Below are 22197 nucleotides of genomic sequence, written 5' to 3'. Positions count from 1 at the left end.
CTTCATACCATTCACCCGTGCGAGGATTCAACGGCTCATGTACCAAGGTCGCCCGTGAACCGGGTCTCCTCACAATTTGCTTCATACACGGGTTAGTAGGGACCCACAACTCATCCTACATTCATGTGCTTCCACCATCACCTATATGTTTTCTTAACCCCACATTTCGGGCTTCTCGTCCACATAATATTGCTCTCCAAGTATGAGAAGAATTCATGTTATTTCATGCTGACATAAAATCTTCATCATGGTAATACTTCCCCTTAAAAACTCTTGCACATAGTGATTATAGAATAAAAATTAATCGCCACCCTTTTTTCGTTAACATAGTTTTATTGAAGAGTGTGAAATCCTTAAATTGGTGAAGGTAAAATGAAAATGCATTGGGTTAAGTGGGCCGTAAAGTTGGCTTGGTTTTTTCGTTTTTCTCTAGCCAGAAGAGCCATCTATCATCTCGGGAAACTATTTGCAAACAGAGGCGAAGCTCGAGCAAGAAATCATTTGGGCTCAGTTCTTAGTACTGCGGTGTAATCTTCTAGTAATTTCAAATATCATAGACTAATTCAACAACGGTTTGATGGATTTTGTTTGGTTCATCTGAATCCGATCATTCTATACTACCATCGCCACTGTTTGCAACTCGTTGCATCCGCACCTTATTATTAGATGATGCGCTTTTGAGTTGTCAAAAAACACGAAGTATATCATCGGCATAGATTATGTTGCATATTGTACATCCACAAACTTTCATTTCAAAATATGATAATGTGTGGACTGCACACAAAAAAATGTCTACATAGTTGCGGAATATTACTCACTTTTGTATTTTCTTTTTTGCATAGTTCACATATGGTCAGAGTTTGGGACAAAGTTTTGTGAAGGAGACAAAAACTGTGAAGGCAAGAGTTTTTTCTTATGGGAGTTAAGAGAAAGTTGGGACGGCCCTGTAAGAATAGCAAGCGATGTACAGAATAAGCCCAATAAGCACATATGCATTTTGAAATGCCGAATAACCAAAATTAACTGGAGTGCTGCCATAGCCCAACTTGCCAAACCTAAGAAGCCCAGCGCGGGTCCGAAACCCGGCCCTGCCCCATCCAAGCCACTCGTGGTGTCAACAAGTCTAGCCGGCGACGGCGGCGATGCGGCTGCTCTCCGGCGCGTCGGCTTCCCGCCTCCACTTCCCCCTCCTCCCGCTCGCCCGCGCAACGCCTAGATGTGTGGCGCGCTCTTCCTCCGCCTTAGCTTGCCGGGCGGCCTCCTCGTCAGCTGCGCCCGCCGGTGACGGCGGCGCGCGTAAGCCGTGGCTGTTCGTTGGCCTCGGGAACCCCGGGAAGATGTACCAGCGGACTCGCCACAACGTAAGCTTCATTACCGGCTCTGGCGCTGTAAAATACATCGTTCTGCTTGGTGAATTGTGACACTATCGTAGTTACTCATGGGTTGAAATGTTGAAATGATAGTACATATTTGTATTTTAAACCAAAAAGGTTTCACGCTTGGATTGGTGAATAGTAGGTATGCATATCTGATAGGTAATCGCGAAAATGATATGGTGGTGCTAGGTTGTAGATATATGCTAGCATCGAGTTTGTGAGCGTGAACATGCTTTCTGTTTGAGCCTGTGTACTGAAGATATTGTCTTTGTAGTGGACTGTTGTTGATAACTGCATTGTGTATCCTGCTGCTTCTCAGAAATGTATTTTAGACTGCATTAGTGTTAGTGATCCGGATGGTCGTCAAGGCCACACACCGCCCTTTGGATAAAGAATTTGAGGCAACAACTAAATGTAATAAGCAGGTACTTATTTATCGAAGGTCATCATGCTATAACAGTATATATTATGGAGGACATTTAAATTTATAGGCAGCCAAATTGGCGATTTTCACTGCTCTATTTTGTCTAAGGTTGCTCTTGTTTCAGACTTGGTTTTGTAGAATTGAACTACACATAATTTCAGTCAATGATTTGGTTTGTTAATAGTCCAATGGGCAATATCTCTGTATTTAATCTGAGGACACATCTGATTATTCACAGGTTGGATTTGAGATGATTGATGTTATAGCAGAAGCTGAGGGTATATCGCTGAGCAGTATGCAGTTCAAGGCAATGGTTGGTAAAGGTAATATTCTCACCAAAGATGTTTGTTTGCATTTCAAGTTCAAGGCTGGGATGCTATCTTTATTGGATCTTGCCAGAGCTAAACTTTATTCTTCATGTTTTGCATACTTATGTAACCTAAATACCTAGTAAATAGCAACTTGCAATACTTGTCTCTGAACAATCTTTATGGTTTTTCTTAATTAGTTATTGGAAGCAAAATCCATGTGTGAACAATCTATATGATTTGTCTTAAGTAACTATTGGAAGCAAAAGCAATGTGCGGATACTCTTTATGGTTTTTCTTAAGTAATTATTGGAAGCAAAAGCTATGTGTTTAGGATAATCATGATTATTTAACATGACTAGGTGCATGTTACTCCTAAATTCTGTTCGTACCGTTTGATGTTTGTTTTGTATCAAAAAATAAATTTTGCATTATTCAGGTTGCATTGGTGATGTTCCCATCATGCTTGCCAAGCCGCAAACATTTATGAATGCAAGCGGTGAGTCTGTAAGTATAATGATCCCAAAACAAACTTGAAACTAATTCTTCCACTGTTCTCTTGTTTGACGCACTGAACTATACAGGTTGGGCAGCTGGTTTCATATTTCAAGATACCACCGAACCAAGTCCTTGTGGTGAATGTTATTCTTGACTTGATTCTTTTTTTTTTTTGTCTCAGATCAATATAATCTGATTCTGACTTCATCATTCTCATCTCTGCAGATGTATGATGATCTAGATTTACCCTTTGCAAAACTGCGGCTGCTGCCAAAAGGTGGACATGGCGGGCATAATGGGTACCCCAGTCTTTTCTTCTTTATGAACGCATTTCCTGCACGTTACCTAATGTTTCACTGTCCTTTGCTTTAGAACATTAGGCTGAAAGCCTCATGAATTTTGATAGATAAACCTAACAAAATAGCTACATCTGTATATGGAAGCTTTCTTTCATATTTTTTTAAATTGTCAGAATCTATATGTAATAATAATCAGAACAATCGTGTATAGATATTTTGTTGTTGTTCTGGGAAGAGCTTTGGAAAACCTAACAAAATAGTTGCGGTGAGCTGGGTTCTTTCTTTTGTTTTTTGCTCTGGGATGAGTTATTTGTTTTTCTTGACATTCGTCATCATCCACAGGATGAGAAGCATTATTAACCATCTCAAACAGAATCGTGATTTTCCACGTCTAAGAATTGGTATGCCAGTCACTTCTCCTTTTCAAATGTTATTACTATTGCCTGAGATATTCTTGTGGTGATGATGATACTTTTGCAGGCATTGGGCGACCACCTGGGAAGATGGATCCTGCCAATTTTGTACTCAGACCATTCACCAAGAAAGAACAGGAAGAGGTTTGTAGTGCTTAATAGAAATTTAAATTTTCCGTATTTACCTCTTGTCTGTCACTCTCTGGGCGTCGTTCACCCAAGCAGTATACAATCATTCAAAAGTTGATCTCCATATCGATTCAAAATTCGGCAAAAAGACGACCGTTAATGCAAGTAATCTTTTTCCGCAGCTTGATTTCACGTTCCATAGGGGCTTGGAAGCGGTAAGAATAATGACACTTGAAGGATTCAACAAGAGCGCTACTTTCGTGAACACTGCACAGTCGTTGAAATGCTGAGTAGATGAAAATTCAGTTGATTCATTTTGTGTGCCAGGGAGTTTATGCGATGAATTGTAGTTATGGAACTGGATAGGGCTCTTGAGCTGTACTCCACGCCAAAACTGAAGCTTTACTGTTGCACATACGCCAATATTTGGATGATTATTTATACAGCAAGCTGAAACATTGCGAGTCAACCGATGCAATAATTACATATCAACATTGGGTGTATACTTGTTCAATAGTATGTAATTTCCTGAACAGACTGCTTTTAAAGAGTAGTCACAGTGTCCAGCAATCTTTGCTGTACACCCCTAACTTATGTCTGTCAACTCATTAAAAATTTGCAAATACGGAGTACTTCTTCTCACCAAAGTAAGGAAAAGAAAACAAAATGGGACCAATACTTGGTGTGTGTTGCTTTCTCCTGTCTGTCTTGAGTCATGATATGATTTACAGGGAAACAGCGACATGTCTGCCTCAAAAAATGACGGGATATTATTTCCATCTTGGTGTGTGGTGGATGGAATATGCTGCTGTCGTCGTTCGCACTGCAGTTGCGCTGCGGCACATCCTGAGATGCGACCACCTGTGGTGGCCGTGAGCCCGGGGTCCTCCGGCCCGTACCATCCATCCAAAATCGATCTTCGGCGCCCCGTCCTCTCGCTCTCCATTCAATTCTCCACGTTCTAAATATCGGGATAAGCTCTCGATTCGATCAGATTTTTCACGTTCTGAATGAGGATAAGCTCGTTTTGCCTTATCTGCTATGTGAGAAACCCAGCTCAGTCATCGAATGCGAAGTTTGGATGTTCCACGGTCTCCCAACTTTCTGAAACGAGGTTATATTGCAACCGAAAGTGGTTTATTATGTCATGATTTGGTTAGGAACTTGCGGAAGAAAGAACATACTTTGAGTTCACTACTATAAGAATTTTTAGATACATTTTTTTGCGAAAAGTTCACTGGTCCATTTATAATCTTCAACAGCAGTAAAAGCAAACCTAAACATAATATACCCCCTCTGAGGGATGGAGAAGGGCTCATTCTCCCCCTTTCCCCTCTCTCTTCACCTCCTCGAAACAGGCTTTCGCCCCGCTTTATAAATAAAGCAACCAAATCCATACAAAGTTCACATACAACACACAAAGCACACACCCCACATCAAGAGTCTGCTGGGCCAAGCACAACACGCCCAAACACTCGACGGAAAACGATACAACACCCCACACAAGAGGTGTACTCAGAGGCTGGACGGTGTAGATATGCGGCGGGCAGCCGCAAGAAGATCCTCCAGCATGCCGTCCAAGCGCTCCTTGTCCCGCTGTCTACACAACGGGTACCACTGCTGCAACAAAGCCAAGAAAGAGAATACAGAGTCAGAAGCGCGCCGAGGTAAGATCCGCTCGATGACCATCTTATTGCGCACAGTCCACAAAGTCCAGGACAAGGCCGCGAACAATAACCAGAAGAGGCGCCTCCTCCTACCAGTAGTGTTCGCCCGGACCTCGATGAACTCCCCGAGGGCCGAGGCCTGCCACTCAGGCCCCAGCGCCTCCGACAGGAAGCTCCAAAGAAATCGTGCCGCGGTGCAGGAAAACATGATGTGAGTCGTTGTCTCCGGAACCGCACACAATGGGCAAAGCCCGTTGCCCGGCCCGTGCCTCTTCATAACCTCCACCCCAGAGGGAAGGCGATCCCTCAGCAGCTGCCAGAGGAAGATCTTCGTCTTAAGCGGGATAGGGGCCTTAAAGAGCGGACCCGTCCAAGGAAGCAGAGGCTCCCTAAACAAAGCCCTATAGGCCGTCTGCACTGAGAACGTACCAGACGGCGTTAAGCGCCATGAAGGCGCATCTAGTCCTCCCGGCAGGGCGTCCGGGAGGAGGTCCCGCAGCGAGTCCGCATCGTGGCTTCCCCTGAGTTAGACCGCGACGGAACACAAAATCCCATCCCTCCAGTGCCACTTCGGCCACCAGGCTAGAAGGGTTAGCACAAATGGCGAAGAGGTCCGGAAAGACAAGGTTAAGGGGGCGATCACCTAGCCATGTGTCGAGCCAGAACATGGTCCCTCTACCATCGCCTATGGAGAGGGAGAGCCCGGTTCTAATCTCGTGCTTGATGTCCTGGAGGGCTCTCCAAACCGAGATCCCTCCCGACGGTCACGGGCAAGGAGTGGCCGACCCCGAAGGTATTTAGCCTTAATCGCCTTCAGCCACAAGCCCCCATCGTCCGACAAGATCCTCCAAACCCATTTCAGCATGAGGGCCACATTCATGTGGCGCGAGGATATGATCCCTATGCCCCCAAGGTCCTTGGGGGCGCACACATCGGCCCATCTGACCATGTGATACTTCTGGCGTCCTGTCCTGTCCTGCCAAAAGAAGCGGGATAGCTCCTTGTCGAAGGCAGCATGTACCCCTTCGGGAAGGATGTACAGCCCCATGATGTACATGGGAAGGCTAGACAGACAGGAGTCAATGAGGATCGACTTGCTACCTTTGGAGGTGAACCTCCCACACCAAGGCTCCGCCTTCGCTCTAACTCGCCCCAACAAGGGGGCGAGGTCCCTAATAAGGATCCTAGAGTCCCTAACCGGAACTCCCAGGTAATTCATAGGGAAAGATGACAGCCTGCAGTTGAGGTTGTCAGCTATCCGCTGCTGAACTTCCGGGGGGTACCCCAAGACCACCACCTCGCTTTTGTCAAAATTAATTTTGAGGCCCGACATGGCCTCAAAGCAGAGGAGAAGGAATTTGGTGTTCCGGATGTCCAAGTCCGAGCCCTCAAACATAATCATGGTATCATCCGCATACTGGAGGTGAGTCACCCCTCCGCCAGGGATAAGGTGGCCCACCACCCCAGTAATATGGCCCGAGGTCCTAGCCCTCTCCAGGATCTCGGCCAGGGAATCCACCGCAGCGTTGAAGAGGAGAGGGGACAGGGGGTCACCCTGACGCACTCCACACGCCGGCCTAAAATAGGGACCCACTTCCCCATTTATGTTAATGGCTGTCTTGCCGCGTACATCACGATCTGCATCACCCAACCAATCATCCGGTCGTCCACGCCCCTCCTCTGAAGAACCTGTCGGAGGAAGGACCAGTCCAAGCGGTCGTAGGCTTTCTGGAAGTCCAGTTTTAAGAAGACACCCCTCTGATGTCGACTCCTGACCTCGTGCACGATCTCATGTAGTGCAAGAATGCCATCGTGGATGTGGCGACCCTTGAGGAAGGCAAATTGATATTGGTGCGTAATCCGCTCCATAATCGGAGCCAACCTCATCGCACACACCTTGGAGAACAACCGTTGAACCACGTTGATGACCGTAATAGGCCTGAACTGGCGAATATCCGTGGCCCCCACTATCTTGGGGATCAAGGTAATAACGCCGTAATTCAGGCGCCCCATATCAAGCGTCCCTACATAGAACTCCTGAAACATAGGCAGGATAGTCTCCTGGAGCTTCGCCCAGAATTTCTGGAAGAAGACAACCGGGAGTCCATCCGGACCAGGGGCCGAGTTAGCCTTCATGCCCTCGAGAGCGCTCCGAACTTCCGTTGAGAGGAACGGAAGGGTGAGAGCGGCATTCTCTTCGTCAGAGACCCAGGCCCTAGCTGGCCATAGGTCTGCCGCGAGGGCTACCCCAGTCCTGGGGCCAGCCGCAAATAGACCTTTATAAAAGGTATAAATATGGGTGGTGATCTCTCCGGCCTCCTCCAGAAGGCGATCACCATCCCAAAGACAGGGGATGGAACACTTCCGTCGACGACCATTCGCAATCGCATGGAAGTACGCAGTGTTCGCATCCCCCGTATCCCCCTTGAGAGTCCCCCGCCTCCTCCTGGCTCCTCCCTCCCTCTTCTCCGGCGGCTCCGCCGACTGGAGGTGGCGGGAGGGAGGAGGCCGGCCTGTATATAGTAGATCTAGGTATAGTAGTAGTTGTGTGCGGGCTCTGTCCCGGTTTGGCGTGATGCCGGTGGAGCTTTGGTGGCCGACGCCGGCGGGCGGTGCTCGGCGGCTGGGGGTGATGTTGCTTTTCCTCCTGGCGCTCCGGTGGATGGAGCCGAATGAGGCAAGCAGCGCGACCTTTCCCTCCACGCAAAATAAGCCCGATGTAGCCTCAGAGCTAGCAGATCTTGAGATCCCTAGTCATCGTCTTGCCGTCTCAGTGACGGGAAGAATCGCTGGCGATAGGATCTGGTCGGATCTGGTTCTGAAGCAGACGGGGGAGATCTTCTTGCTGCGTCGACATGCTCAAGACGAAGATTTGTAGCAGCTTCTTCTGGCTGCTGCTTCTATGGCGGCGCTACTCTGGGGAGTGCATCCTCGGCGACGAGTTCGTCGTCGACTCTTCAGGTCGAATGGCGGCCACTCCCCCCTGATCTGCTGGTAACTGAGAGCCAGCACAGGGAATACTCCAACCTCCAACTTCGGAGGTCTAATAGCTCCGCCGTGTTCGGCTCCCGCTGCAGTGACCCCGGCGTCGCTGCAGTTGATCACGGCAGGATGCAGAGCGAGTTTGGTGAAGATGGAGCTGGACTGGATCGCGTTCTTCATCCTAGATCTAGGGTCCTTTATGCAACTTATAGGGACTTGTCTGTAATTTTGTATCTTTCTAGGGTCCTCCCTGTATTTTGTACCTTCACCGCTCTAATTTAATGAAGCATCTCGGCCCTTCGGGGCCTTTCCCGTTTAAAAAAAAAAATACCCTCTCTGATCCGAAAAGACTGTCGAGAGCCTAATACAATCATGTTTTACAGTTAAGTCCTTCTATAATTAGAAAAAGAAGCACAACTCGTCTCCCGTCCTTCCGAGTTGGTGGTCACGCTGAGCACTTGATTAGAGAGTTGTGGTCGTGCTGAGCAGAGGGCCAGGGTGAGGATGGACTGCGGGTTGATTCTGAAAAAAATCTCAAGGGCGTTTTTGCAAAACTGACTGTCTGACAGATTTTTCGGATCGGAGGGAGTAAAAAAAAACAGGACAGCGACGATAAGCACTTGAGCGAGCTGAAGGCACACCGCCGTCCTCACTGATTTGATCTCGAAACCTTTTTGATGAGGTCTAAGACCTAGATTGTGGCCCAATCTTGCGAATTGACCCGGAATCGAAAGGGGAAAAGAGGGGAAACGAAGAACACAATGAACACGACGAACGCGAAGAACACGAGGACACACGCACGCACACCAACCCGATACAACCGATGCTTACCCTCGTGGCTCGATGGACCACGCCGAATAGAATCACCCACGAAAGAGACCGAGGTAGAATTCCGAGGTGAGAGACCGGTGTTGGAGACGGAGATCGGTGAGGGAGAGAGAGTGCACCACACTAGAATCTCACTCACAAATCCAATCAACAACAAGGGTGGCCTTGATTACAGAGGGATGATACCCTAGGGAGACAAAGCTCAAAATCTATTCTAAGCCAAATCTTGTCTAAGCCTCACAAATGGGGATACGTGAGATACATATAGCTCAGATTCGTGCAAGGGTAGTTTAGGTAAAGAGCAACTTAAGTTACAACCGCTAGATGGTGAATGGACGGTTCAGATCTGAGCTAAAACGCCTGCGAGCGGTACCACGGGTGGAGGTACCTGTCAAGGTACCGGGGTGAGCATCAGCTTGGTCGAAGAGTTACTGGGAGACGGGGCCTCTGGGCGGTACCACGGCCGGAGGTACCGCCCAAGGTACCGGGGAGCTGCAGCACATGTTACTGGGGCTCGGGGGCGCCCCAGCGGTACCTCGGCCGGAGCCTCCACCGGAGGTACCGGTCTTGCCTGTTTTCCCGCAGCTGAAGAAGTGCTCAACAGCACTGGCCGGTAGTACCGGCCAGGAGGGGCCGGTACTACCGGTCTCCCTTTCTCCCGCGCGGCCAAGAGTAGCGCTGGCCTCTGGCCACCCTTGGGTAGAGGCTCCGGCCTCCTTTGGGCTGGAGGTACCGGCCTCCCTTGGCTGGAGGTACCACCAGCCTTCTCTCTTCCTTCTTCTTCCTTCTTCTTTCTTCTTCTTCTTCTTCTTCTTCTCTTCTTCTTCTCTTCTTCTCTTCTTTCCTTCTTCTCCCTTAAGCATGATGAACTCCTCCATTGTGAACTCTTGTCGATGTTCGTACCTAACCACACGTAGCACATTGGCATGAGGTAGTATACCATTCAAGTGTATGTTAAGATCGATCGTAGAGAGGATAGAGTTCACCTTGACATGTATAGCGTGGTTTCGTGTTATCGGTCCACTTGGGGGACTCTTTGACCACGGTGTAGCGTCGACGATAGGCGGGGCTGCACTTGACGGTCTTGAGGTGGAGGTGTCCGAAAGCCACCCCGCATCATCTCCCCCCTTGGGGAAGAGTCGTCCTCGACTCTTGCTCCTCCTCAACGATGATGTAGACGTTGATGCTTGTAGCTTGGGGAAGGACTTGTATAGTTGCCCTTGTATCCTTATGGATGCTCATCGTGGTACGGGCGTCCTTGTTGTAGTCCATAGTGGGTCTCCCATGTAGTGGTGGAGGGACAAAGTCTCGGTCGAAGAAGAGCGTGGGGAAAAACAACTTGCGAAAGGAAAGCTTGTGGATGCCAATTGGGTGACCGGCGAACAAGAGGCTCTCAATCAAATACGAAGCATCAAGTCGTTTCTCCAAGAGGCATTTGGCAAAAATGGAAATCAAAAGAGTGTCGACGTATCCAAAATGTGGTAGGGCAAAAATTTATGCATGTAAAAGTTTGCTTTGGAAGGTGTCAAAAATGTCGTGTGTAGCATTGTCCCACACAAATGGAACAATCAAAAGGCAAGTATCGGCGGCAAAATTTGGGGCAAAATTGTTATGTGCAATGGCAAAGCTATGGAGACCTCTAGCTTGGGAAAGTATGGTTGGCGTGAGCCGATTATGGGTTTCCTCAAGTGTCAAAGAATCCATTGCAAATGCCAAAGATGAAATGAGAAATTCAAAGGAGAGCAACTTTTGGTGTGACATGTGGCACAAGGTGCATAAGGTGTCTCTCACATGTATGACATGATCCTTGAGGTTCTCAGAGTGTATGATGATATCATCAATAGATACAACAACCATTGTGCCAACAAGATGTTTCAAGATATGTTGCATAAGAAGCAAAAGGGGTGACGAGGAATTGGACCAAACTGGAAGCTCGACAAACCAAGTCGGAAACACATGAGGGCGAAGGCTTGTGGGAACATACCCTTTGGTGTGATTCCCGCGGGTTAGGTCCTTGATGGGGTAGCTCTCAATTGCACGTTTCGTGAGCTCATGCTCCGTAGCGGTGGAAGTGGTCGTCCATGTACCTACACATGGAATAAACAAGACAAAGAGCGTGTGTGCATGGTAGATGAACACATCATCCATCATGATGGTCCAAGTCTTGTGCACATCACCATTAGTGTCAATCAAGATAGTATGAAATGCATGGCGATGGTGCAAATTGCAAGAAGGTGCATTCATGGCATGTGGTAACTCATGATCATCAAAAGGTGAGAAGGCTATGGGGGCCATCTCGTGGACAATGAAAAAAACATTCTTGCATACCAAGCATAAGAAAGAGCAATTGTTCGCAATCTTGGATGCAAGGATCATGGAAGAGTGTAAACATTTGGGGCAAAGCATGCGGAAGCTAATGTCATCCTTGTCATTATCATTGCAAGCAATACATGGGAAAGAGCAAGTAGTCGACATATTGCGAGCAATGGTAGAAAAATTGAAGCTCTCATAGCATGGCATGGTCATGGTATCACAAGCATTCACTTCCACATGATCAACAATGTTATCAAGCAAAGTATCACATGGGAAAATGAAAGTAGCATGTGACGTAGCAAATGTATCATCAAGATCATGCATGCACTCATAAGTCATCATGTCCACTAGTGGGATCATGGCATCATCAACACCTATGTTGTTACCTTTGAAGGCCGACTCATTTGATGTAGGTGTAGTGGAAGTAGGCGGATCCATGTGGTCGACATGTCCGTCTTGAAGCAAGCATGGTGGGATATCATCATCTTCATGCACCATGTACATCTTCTCCATGATCGGGAACTCGTCCTCCGTGGAACCTAGTGCAACATAAGAAGACACAAACGAGGGAGAGGTTAATGTGTTAGCAAATGCGATGTCCTCCATGGACCTATCATCTACCTCTCTTAACTCACTTTGTGTATCACTCATGTCCTCCAAACGGAAGCACTCAAACTCACATATGGGGTGGAAGTCACTCAACTCACTATCACTCTCACTCAAGTGGGCTAAGTGGCTCTCATGCTCACATGGGATTGGTACCAACTCATCAATGAAGCATAGGGGAGTAGGCTCGACTTTCTCATCTCCATGCGCCTCCTTGGTTGAAGGGAAATTCTCATGCTCAACCATCTCAACTCCATCGCCTCCCAAGTCGTCCTCTATCGGTGGCGCCATGGTGTTGTTGAGAGCTAGGCTCGGTTCAACGTCACCCTTGAGTTCACCTTGGTGATCTTCATCTTGAAGTGTTGGCGTCGAAGTCTTCTTGGGGGCTTGGGCTTGTAGCTCGTCGAAGTAGAGCATGTCGGCGCGTTGCATTGTGTATTGCCATGCCTCATGACCCTTGGCCTTGCACACCTCACATAGGAGATTGGGACATTCCCGTGGGAGGTGGCCTTGTTGCTTGCACTTGTAGCATCGGAGTCCATAGGCATGGGACGAGGTAGGGGCCATTATGGTGGTGGCACAAGATGTAGGAGTCGCCTTATGAGGAAAGTCCTCTTGATGTGCCCTCTCCATCCTTGGAGTGGTAGACACCCTATGATGGTGTTCGTCGCCTTCATGTCGAGGCTCTCGTCGTCGTGCTTCGTCACCATGTCTTGATGAGTGTCGTCGAAGATCCTTGGGGGATGTTGGTCGATGGCGAACATGAGATGGCTTGTGGCGGCGAAGATCATGTGGCGACGTATGTCGATGGAGACCATGAGGTGGTAGTGGTCGACGACTATCATGAGATGGTGTGAGTCGATGACGGTCCTTGCTATGCCTAGATGATGGCTCATGCGACTTGGCATGTTGCTTGCGGTGCCTTGTGGGGCTTGGAGGAGAGTGTCGATGACGATCATGTTGGCGACGCTCTTGATGCTCCATATGATGTACTTGAGGTCGACGATCTTGTGCATAAGCACTCTCATAGTGGCGCCATGAGGAGCTCGGAGAAGTGTGTCGATGACGCTCATGATGGGGACGCTCTTGATGATCCATATGATGGTGCCATCGTGGAGGTCCTCTATCTTCATATGTAGCTCCATTGGCCAAGTAGGGGTACATGGAGGCACCGCCGCACCGGTGTTGCTCATGGTGGGGTCGAGGTGAGGCTCCGCCATGGTGTCGATGTCGTACTCGTGGCGTTGCTCCACCATGTCGTCCATGCTTGGTGAGCCATTGTCGATGTAGAGCTCGTCGAAGTCGTCCTTAAGGTGGCGCTCCACCATGTCGTCCATGTCGATGATGCTTGGGGAGCCATGGTCGTTGTCGAGCTCCTCGATGTCGGAGATGTCGGTGATGCTTGGGGAGCCATGGTCGTTGTCGAGCTCCTCGATGTCGGAGATGTCGGTGATGCTTGGGGAGCCATGGTCGTTGTCGAGCTCCTCGATGTCGGGCATGCCGATGATGCTTGCGGGGCCATAGTCGGAGTAGACACTACTAGGAAAAGGGCTATAGCTGCACGCAAGTGGTGCCGGCGCACCACCATAGGCTTGCGCCGGTGGAACATGTTGCCGGCGCACCAAATAAGCGCCGCGCCGGCGATGGACCTATACTGCCGGCGCACAAAAAAAATTAGTGCGCCGGGGATAAAATTCGAAGAGATCTGGCTGAACAGTAAAAATCTGGGCACCTTACCCCCGGCGCACCTCTATGGTGGTGCGCCGGTGGTAGACAATTTACCACCAGCGCACCACCATAGAGGTGCGCCGGGGTAAGCTGCCTAGATTTTTCTCTCCACCCCCCCCCCCCGGGGAATCGCCTTTTCAGTTTTCGGAAAAATAATAGAAAATGATAGAAAATTCAAAAAATAAAATCCTTTGAAATGCCCATGTAATATGTGATCTAGTTTTAGTAAAAATTTGAAAACTTGAATTTCGATGTATTATGCAAAATGGCGTCATCTTTCGGTAAAACGGGATTTCTGGTTGCATACGACCTCCGATGAAAAACTTTTTTATATCAAAATCGATCTACTCGAAATTTCCTATTCGAATTCAACCGCCTACGGCCGTTTGGAGAAAAAATAGATTTGTCAATTGGAAAACAGAAACAGGACTTTTTTGAGGTTTAAGATTTGGGTGAAAAAAAAGAAAAAATACCCCCGGCGCACCACCCTACTTGGTGCGCCGGCGGTAACATCTCCTATATATAATGCAAACCGTCGACCTCCTCCTCACTTTCCTCACTTTCCCCTCTTCCTTCTCTTTTCCTCCTCCTCCACCTCCGACGGACTCCACCAACTGCTGCACCGTCGACCTCCTCCGGCCTCCTCCGCATGGCCTCCTCCGGCCTCCTCCGCATGGCCTCCTCCGGCCTCCTCCTCCGGCCTCCTCCTCCGGCCTCCTCCGCATGGCCTCCTCCGCATGGCCTCCTCCGGCCACCTCCAACAGCCTCAACCTCCTCTCCGGCGTCGTCCACCTCCTCCGGCCTCCTCCACCGGCCTCAACCTCCTCCGGCCTCCTCCGCATGGCCACCACCACCTCCTCCGGCCTCCTCCACCTCCGGCCTCCCACTCCTCCACCTCCTACACCGGCGCAGCAACAAGAACAACAACCTCGGCCTACTAGAATGACGCAAAAACGGCACCACAACCGCAGCTCACGAGATCTAGATCTAGATCTAGATCTAGATTTAATTTTTTTTGTTTTCTGGTATAACTTACCGCCGGCGAACAAGGCAGGTGCGCCGGGGATAAATCGAGTTTCTGCCGGCGAACCAACAGGTGCGCCGGCAATAAGCGATTATCACCGGCCTGTTCCCACCGGCGGGCTCTAAGTGCGCCGGCAATAGGCCTTTTTGGTGCGCCGGCAATAGGCCTTTTCCTTGTAGTGAGAGCTCCACATGTTCCTCCACATCCGCGGTGCTTGAAGAGGTATCCTCCTCGAAGTACTCCGTGTACTCCTCCGTATCTTCTTCTTCGCTATCCATGTTAGCACGAGAAGATCTATATGGTGTATGTTAGTGGAAGAACACTACCTCGCAACCTTACCATGGTATGATAAGATCGGGGTGATCCAACAAACCGAGAGTCAAAACAATTGTATCGGGCACTCACACAAAAGCACACGCAAAAGCTAGCAAATATGGTGTTAGGTGAGTATGGTGGAAAGCCAAAAGACGAAATACGAAATGAAGTATGTTGTCAAGAGTGGGTGAAATCCAAAAATTCAAATGTCAAAGCGATGATCACTATAAACACGAAAAAGATATGGAACGCACACACGGGATAAGCGGGGTTAGTGCAACCAAAAAGTGAGCGGAAAAGTGTATGTAAGGGTGCTCGGTGTCACACTAACACAAGGAGAGGCAAAGCTTTGGTTGCAACGGAGAGACAATAAGATTCACACGCGGCCTCTCTTCTCTTTTCTCTCTTTTGCTAAAAAGCTTGTGACTCTTTTGTATACGGTGGCACTTGCACTCTTTTGTATCTATGGTGGCACTTGCACTCTTTTGTATGTATGATGGTACTTGCACTCTTTTTGTGCTTTTTTTTCGCTCTATGTTAGCATTAGCTCGCTTTTGCTATTTTGCCACACGAGTTTTGCTTAGAAGCTTGACTCCACACTACACACACACCTCACAATCGGGGCCACGTGCAATGTCTCGCAACACTTGGTAAGCAATGCTCGATAGGATAGATCGCAAAAGAAGAGGGGTTACAAGGGTAATGCAAGTTATACCTAGATGAAAATGTTAGGCGGTGTCGTAACACACAACTTGCGATGATGGCGGTAGTGTCAAGAGTACGTTTGCAAGTTCGGGGTGCCGAGGATGTCACCGCTTGCTTCGGAGCTGCGGGTTAGTTTCACAAACAAGGCACTCAAACCGGAACAAGCAAACACAAGTTAGGAGAAAAGTCAGGTCAAAGTAGCTTGGCGTCGATGGCGGTGGTATGCCGGCGGTTATATCGGTGAGCTTGCGGTGGCAGCAGTGGTGGTGGTGGTGCCGCGGCGGTGTTTCCCGATGGTTTGGGGGGGTGGCGGTGTTTGCCGGTGATTAAGGAGGGTGGCGGTGTTTGCCGGTGATTAAGGGGGGTGGCGGTGATTGCCGGTGGTGGAGAGGAGTGGTGGTGGTGGGGCAGCGGCGGTGTTTACCGGAGTTGGGGAGGAACTGCGGTGATAGCCGGCGGTGGAGAGGGTGGTGGTGATGGCCGGCGGTGAGGGGGTAGTGGTGATGGCCGGTGGTGGAGGGTGGAGGTACCGGTGGTGGCCTGGCCGGTACTGGAGGGTGGAGGTACCGGTGGTGGTACCGGAGAAACAATCACCACATACTGTAAGCCTCGCGCGCGAGCGGTACCTAGGGTAGAGGCTCCACCCGTGCGTGGCTGGAGGCTCCACCTGTGGTACCGCTCGTGGCTGTTTTTTTTTTCTTCCTGGGAGCACGCACGAGCTGTTCTTCCCTTTCTCTCTCCTGTTCTTCCCCAATTTCAAACCAAATCGACCCAAACTCGAAAATTGATGGAATTTGTGGATAGAAAGTGGGGGAAAATAGTAGATCAACACTAGAGACACCAAATCCATGGACCAAAACCACTCAAAACGCAACAAAATCGCAGATCCATCAAAAGGCAAATTAGGGCTATTTTTTGGGGATGTTTTGGGAAATTTTTTCAGAGAAGAAATTGGGTGGGTGGGGGGTCAAATTCGCGGTAACCTTGAGCTGCTGATACCATATGATGAGGTCTAAGACCTAGATTGTGGCCCAATCTTGCGAATTGACCCGGAATCGAAAGGGGAAAAGAGGGGAAACGAAGAACACGATGAACACGACGAACGCGAAGAACACGAGGACACACGCACGCACACCAACCCGATACAACCGATGCTTACCCTCGTGGCTCGATGGACCACGCCGAATAGAATCACCCACGGAAGAGACCGAGGTAGAATTCCGAGGTGAGAGACCGGTGTTGGAGACGGAGATCGGTGAGGGAGAGAGAGTGCACCACACTAGAATCTCACTCACAAATCCAATCAACAACAAGGGTGGCCTTGATTACAGAGGGATGATACCCTAGGGAGACAAAGCTCAAAATCTATTCTAAGCCAAATCTTGTCTAAGCCTCACAAATGGGGATACGTGAGATACATATAGCTCAGATTCGTGCAAGGGTAGTTTAGGTAAAGAGCAACTTAAGTTACAACCGCTAGATGGTGAATGGACGGTTTAGATCTGAGCTAAAACGCCTGCGAGCGGTACCACGGGTGGAGGTACCGGTCAAGGTACCGGGGAGAGCATCAGCTTGGTCGAAGAGTTACTGGGAGACGGGGCCTCTGGGCGGTACCACGGCCGGAGGTACCGCCCAAGGTACCGGGGAGCTGCAGCACATGTTACTGGGGCTCGGGGGCGCCCCAGCGGTACCTCGGCCGGAGCCTCCACCGGAGGTACACGTCTTGCCTGTTTTCCCGCGGCTGAAGAAGTGCTCAACAGCACTGGCCGGTAGTACCGGCCAGGAGGGGCCGGTACTACCGGTCTCCCTTTCTCCCGCGCGGCCAAGAGTAGCGCTGGCCTCTGGCCACCCTTGGGTAGAGGCGCCGGCCTCCTTTGGGCTGGAGGTACCGGCCTCCCTTGGCTGGAGGTACCACCAGCCTTCTCTCTTCCTTCTTCTTCCTTCTTCTTTCTTCTTCTTCTTCTTCTCTTCTTCTTCTCTTCTTCTCTTCTTTCCTTCTTCTCCCTTAAGCATGATGAACTCCTCCATTGTGAACTCTTGTCGATGTTCGTACCTAACCACACGTAGCACATTGGCATGAGGTAGTATACCATTCAAGTGTATGTTAAGATCGATCGTAGAGAGGATAGAGTTCACCTTGACATGTATAGCGTGGTTTCGTGTTATCGGTCCACTTGGGGGACTCTTTGACCACGGTGTAGCGTCGACGATAGGCGGGGCTGCACTTGACGGTCTTGAGGTGGAGGTGTCCGAAAGCCACCCCGCATCACTTTTGGCTCCCGTACCTTATTGAACCGTATGCGCTAGCCAACTATTCCTAAATTTAAACTGATAGAAAGTGGTAGGCAATGTATTTTAACAGTGCTAAGAGTAAACGCATGAAAGCCACAACCATCGCCGATGAAGAGATTCGTAGATCAAAGTGAACACCGATGAAATCTAGCTAGATCCACTAGAGACAAACCTCCACGTACCCTCCCGCAACACTATATGCACCGTTGGGACTAGGGGCTAGACGGGCGGTGATGTGGGCATTCGGGTAACCAATGTTATGCTACCTCCTACGGTCCAACCAGGGGTCCATGAAGATCATCCACCGACCATGGTGGGTCGATATATCGGTTACAAAGAAAGATTCTTGATGAACAAGGCAAGAAGACGAAGAACAATGAAAATTTAGACATATAACTCTTTGTAATCTAGCCGATCCCGGACAGAACTCTCGAGACCTGGCCTATAATATAAAGGCCAGGAGAGGGTCTGCCGAGACACACAATCACCACAACTAGATTCACCGCAAGTCTAGAGCTAGATCATTAGAAATCTTAGCCTCTCGACGAGATCTTAGTCTTAGCCTTCGGCTACCCCATTGTAACCTGATAATTTCGATAATCAAGATCAGACAAGCATGAAGTAAGGGGTTTTACCTTATTGAGGCCCCCCGAACCTGGGTAAATCTCTCTTCCTATCTGTTTGGTGTCCGATGTCTCGTGTCAGCCGGCAGGATTCCATCAACCTTAAGTCCCAAAAGGTGAACATTGCAGAGGAGCACCCTCATCAGGCGGACTCTTTTCCAATCTTCAAGGGCGGAAGGCAATTGTAATCTGTAAGCAAGAATGTCAGTCTTCTCCAAGGAGTCGACAAAGCCATGTCTTATTGAAGCCCTAACCAGGCTTAGGAAAACACAAAATCAATATTTTAAAGTGTACTGTATTAGTTATGGACGAGAAAATAAGTGAATCTACGCATATATAGAAAAAAGCTAAAATACTACCTCTATCTATAAAAGGATGATGTCAGAAGTTTATCGAAATTCAAATGTATCTAGACACTCTTTACTTACTACATGGATACATGCAAATTTAGATTAACCTACCGATATCCTCTAATGGACGGAGGGGGTATTTTACATTAGACATTAGAGGCAGAGTATCTTTCTAACGAAGGAAATACACATCTTGAGATTAAATGGTATTAATGTCCGTTCACTCCTTTGGAATTGGCGGTCTTGGCTGGTGACCAGATTCAAGGTGACCAGATTCAAAGTATGTAGACATTACCACTTATTTATTTTTCAGGAATTACCGTTTAAACTGAAGGTGCAAAATTGTTATTTTCAAACCTCACCGTAGCCTAACGAGATGGGCAAAGATTGTGTTTTCTGTTGTGCATTGGCAAACGAAAAAGATCAAATTCAGAAATACAGTTGAGTTTGATCTGCTCTGTTTCTCCGCACACACAACAGATTCATGGAATCTTTCATGTATTTTTAAATGCCTAGATGCAAGACATGATGAAGCTTTCAATTTTATATTTTCCAGGGGGAGAAAAATACAAGTTCGCAAAGAGCACGTCTGCCGCAAGCTGGACCGGGCGGCTCAATTCTACGGTGACGAGCCAGAACCGAAGAAAAAACCAGAACAAGCTACGTCTCCCCTACGACCCCACCTGTTAGCGTCTGACTGCCGTCCAATTAACGTCCAGATCGATCAACGGTGCCTGCAAAGCCTAAAACCTCCCACCACGTCACCCGTCTCCTCCTAATCCCTCCTCCTCCTCCTCTGCCCCGCCGCCAAACTCCGTCGCCGCACCATGGCGGCCACCGCCTCCTCGCTCTCCCTCCTCTTCGCCCACCCCCACTCCCGCCACTCTTCCACCCCGCACCGCCTCGGCAGGTCCCATCTCCGCCTCCCGCTCCTCCGCGCACGCTGCGCCTCCGACGGCGCCGCATCGGCCTCCACCACTGCCACCAAGCACCGCCGCCCCGCCGAGGAGAACATCAGGGAGGAGGCCGCGCGCCTCCGCGGCCCCGCCACCACCTTCTCCGCCTGGTACGAGCCCTTCCCCCCGGCCGCCGACGGCGACCCCAACGAGCGCTACTCCCTCGACGACGTCGTCTACCGCTCCACCTCCGGCGGACTCCTCGACGTGCGCCACGACATGGACGCGCTCGCGCGCTTCCCGGGCTCCTACTGGCGCGACCTCTTCGACTCCCGCGTCGGCCGCACCACCTGGCCCTACGGCTCCGGGGTCTGGTCCAAGAAGGAGTTCGTGCTCCCCGAGATCGACTCCGACCACATCGTCTCCCTCTTCGAGGGCAACAGCAACCTCTTCTGGGCCGAGCGCCTCGGCCGCGACCACCTCGGCGGCATGAACGACCTCTGGGTCAAGCAGTGCGGCATCTCCCACACGGGATCCTTCAAGGACCTCGGCATGACGGCCCTCGTCAGCCAGGTCAACCGCCTCCGCCGCGCCCCGCTCTCGCGCCCCATCAACGGCGTCGGCTGCGCCTCCACGGGGGACACCTCCGCCGCGCTCTCCGCCTACTGCGCCGCCGCGGGCATCCCCGCCATCGTCTTCCTCCCCGCCGACCGCATCTCGCTGCAGCAGCTCATCCAGCCCATCGCCAACGGCGCCACGGTGCTCTCGCTCGACACCGATTTCGACGGGTGCATGCGGCTCATCAGGGAGGTCACGGCTGAGCTCCCCATATACCTCGCGAATTCCCTCAACTCCCTTCGGCTCGAGGGGCAGAAGACCGCTGCCATCGAGATACTGCAGCAGTTCAACTGGCAGGTGCCAGACTGGGTCATTATCCCGGGAGGCAACCTTGGCAACATCTATGCTTTCTACAAGGGGTTTGAGATGTGCAGAGTTCTTGGCCTGGTTGATCGCGTTCCACGCCTTGTCTGTGCGCAGGCTGCGAACGCGAATCCGTTGTACCGATACTACAAGTCTGGATGGACTGACTTCCAGTCACTCGTTGCTGAAACCACATTTGCCTCTGCCATACAGATTGGTGACCCGGTTTCTATTGATCGGGCGGTTGTCGCGCTGAAGGCGACTGATGGTATCGTCGAGGAGGCTACAGAGGAGGAACTCATGGATGCGACGGCACTTGCTGATCTCACTGGGATGTTTGCTTGCCCACATACTGGGGTTGCACTTGCTGCTCTGTTCAAGCTCCGTGACCAGGGCATAATTGGCACTAATGACCGCACGGTGGTTGTAAGCACAGCCCACGGATTAAAGTTCACACAGTCAAAGATCGATTACCATGACAAGAACATTAAGGACATGTTGTGCCAGTACGCCAATCCACCCATCAGTGTGAAGCCTGACTTTGGTTCTGTCATGGACGTTCTCCAGAAGAAGCTCAACGGTAAGATCTGAGCTTATCTTTAATTGACCACAAGGCTTCCTTTCTTGTTTATCGTCACAATGGACTGTACTTTGGCATCTTATTAATCAACTGCAGTTGGTGAGCATAGTATGGCACAATCGTCTTTATTTTCCAGTACTAGGTTCTTGAGGCTCTTTTAACTATAGGCAAAAGTGGATAGAGCTTTCCTTGTACTTTATCTGTATCATGTAATATCAATAATAAAATATGGTCTGATGGTTGAATAATTGTTTGGTGCTGCTAGTGCATTCTTTCTTGTTTCCTGTTCTATTGCTCTCTGTTCACTTTTGGCTGTCAATGGAGAAATTGATGTATGTAGCAAGGATTGACCTAGCAAGATGTATATTGGATTGTTGAAGTGTTGTGTTACTTTCCATTGGTCTCAAGAGAATGCTTGGCCTGGAGCCGTGGACGTAGTTCTTATTCGAGTGGCAGCAAGGTGTTTCTGGGCACCATCTTAAGTATCCCTCCGTCCCGGTTCATAGGGCCTTGCGCGTATCCCTAGATCATAAATTTGACCAGCCTAATACTCCCTCTGTCCCACTAAGGTTGTGTGAGATTTGTCAAAATATGATTGTATCTAGATGCTATTTAGTGTCTAGATACATCTAAATTTTGACAAATCTTAGACAACTTTCATGGAACGGAGGGAGTACAAGATATATATGATAGCATATATATCGTGAGAAAGTTTAGATATTCTACTATCTAATGACATAATTTTTATTTTGTATAATTTATATTATGTTGGTCAAAATGATGATCTAGGGATACCTGTAGGTCCTATGAACCGGGACAGAGGGAGTAGTTTGGACTGTCATAACTACATAACAGTGTTAGTGTCCAATAGCCATATCACAGGATAAGATGGATAAACTGAAACCAATGTGTGCTCGATC

General features: G+C 49.5%; 2 protein-coding genes across 2 annotated transcripts; both read left to right on the top strand.

Moving 5' to 3' along the window:
* The first annotated feature begins 1067 nt into the window (after nt 1-1067).
* On the top strand, nt 1068-3916 carry LOC127343445 (peptidyl-tRNA hydrolase, mitochondrial). Its single transcript, XM_051369581.2, has 8 exons — nt 1068-1361; nt 2039-2123; nt 2548-2615; nt 2693-2743; nt 2832-2905; nt 3248-3306; nt 3386-3462; nt 3630-3916. The coding sequence occupies exons 1-8, from the start codon at nt 1143-1145 to the stop codon at nt 3735-3737; spliced, it is 741 nt and encodes a 246-aa protein (XP_051225541.1). The 5' UTR covers nt 1068-1142; the 3' UTR covers nt 3738-3916.
* A 15728-nt stretch (nt 3917-19644) lies between these two features.
* LOC127343444 (threonine synthase, chloroplastic) lies at nt 19645-21525 on the top strand. Its single transcript, XM_051369580.2, has one exon. It carries the CDS (start codon nt 19708-19710, stop codon nt 21286-21288), a length of 1581 nt encoding a protein of 526 aa, XP_051225540.1. The 5' UTR covers nt 19645-19707; the 3' UTR covers nt 21289-21525.
* Nucleotides 21526-22197: the final 672 nt, after the last annotated feature.

Source organism: Lolium perenne, chromosome 3, assembly GCF_019359855.2.
Source record: "Lolium perenne isolate Kyuss_39 chromosome 3, Kyuss_2.0, whole genome shotgun sequence".
NCBI lineage: Eukaryota > Viridiplantae > Streptophyta > Magnoliopsida > Poales > Poaceae > Lolium > Lolium perenne.
Note: the sequence above shows the minus strand (reverse complement) of the source record. Positions and strands in the feature narration are given on the sequence as shown.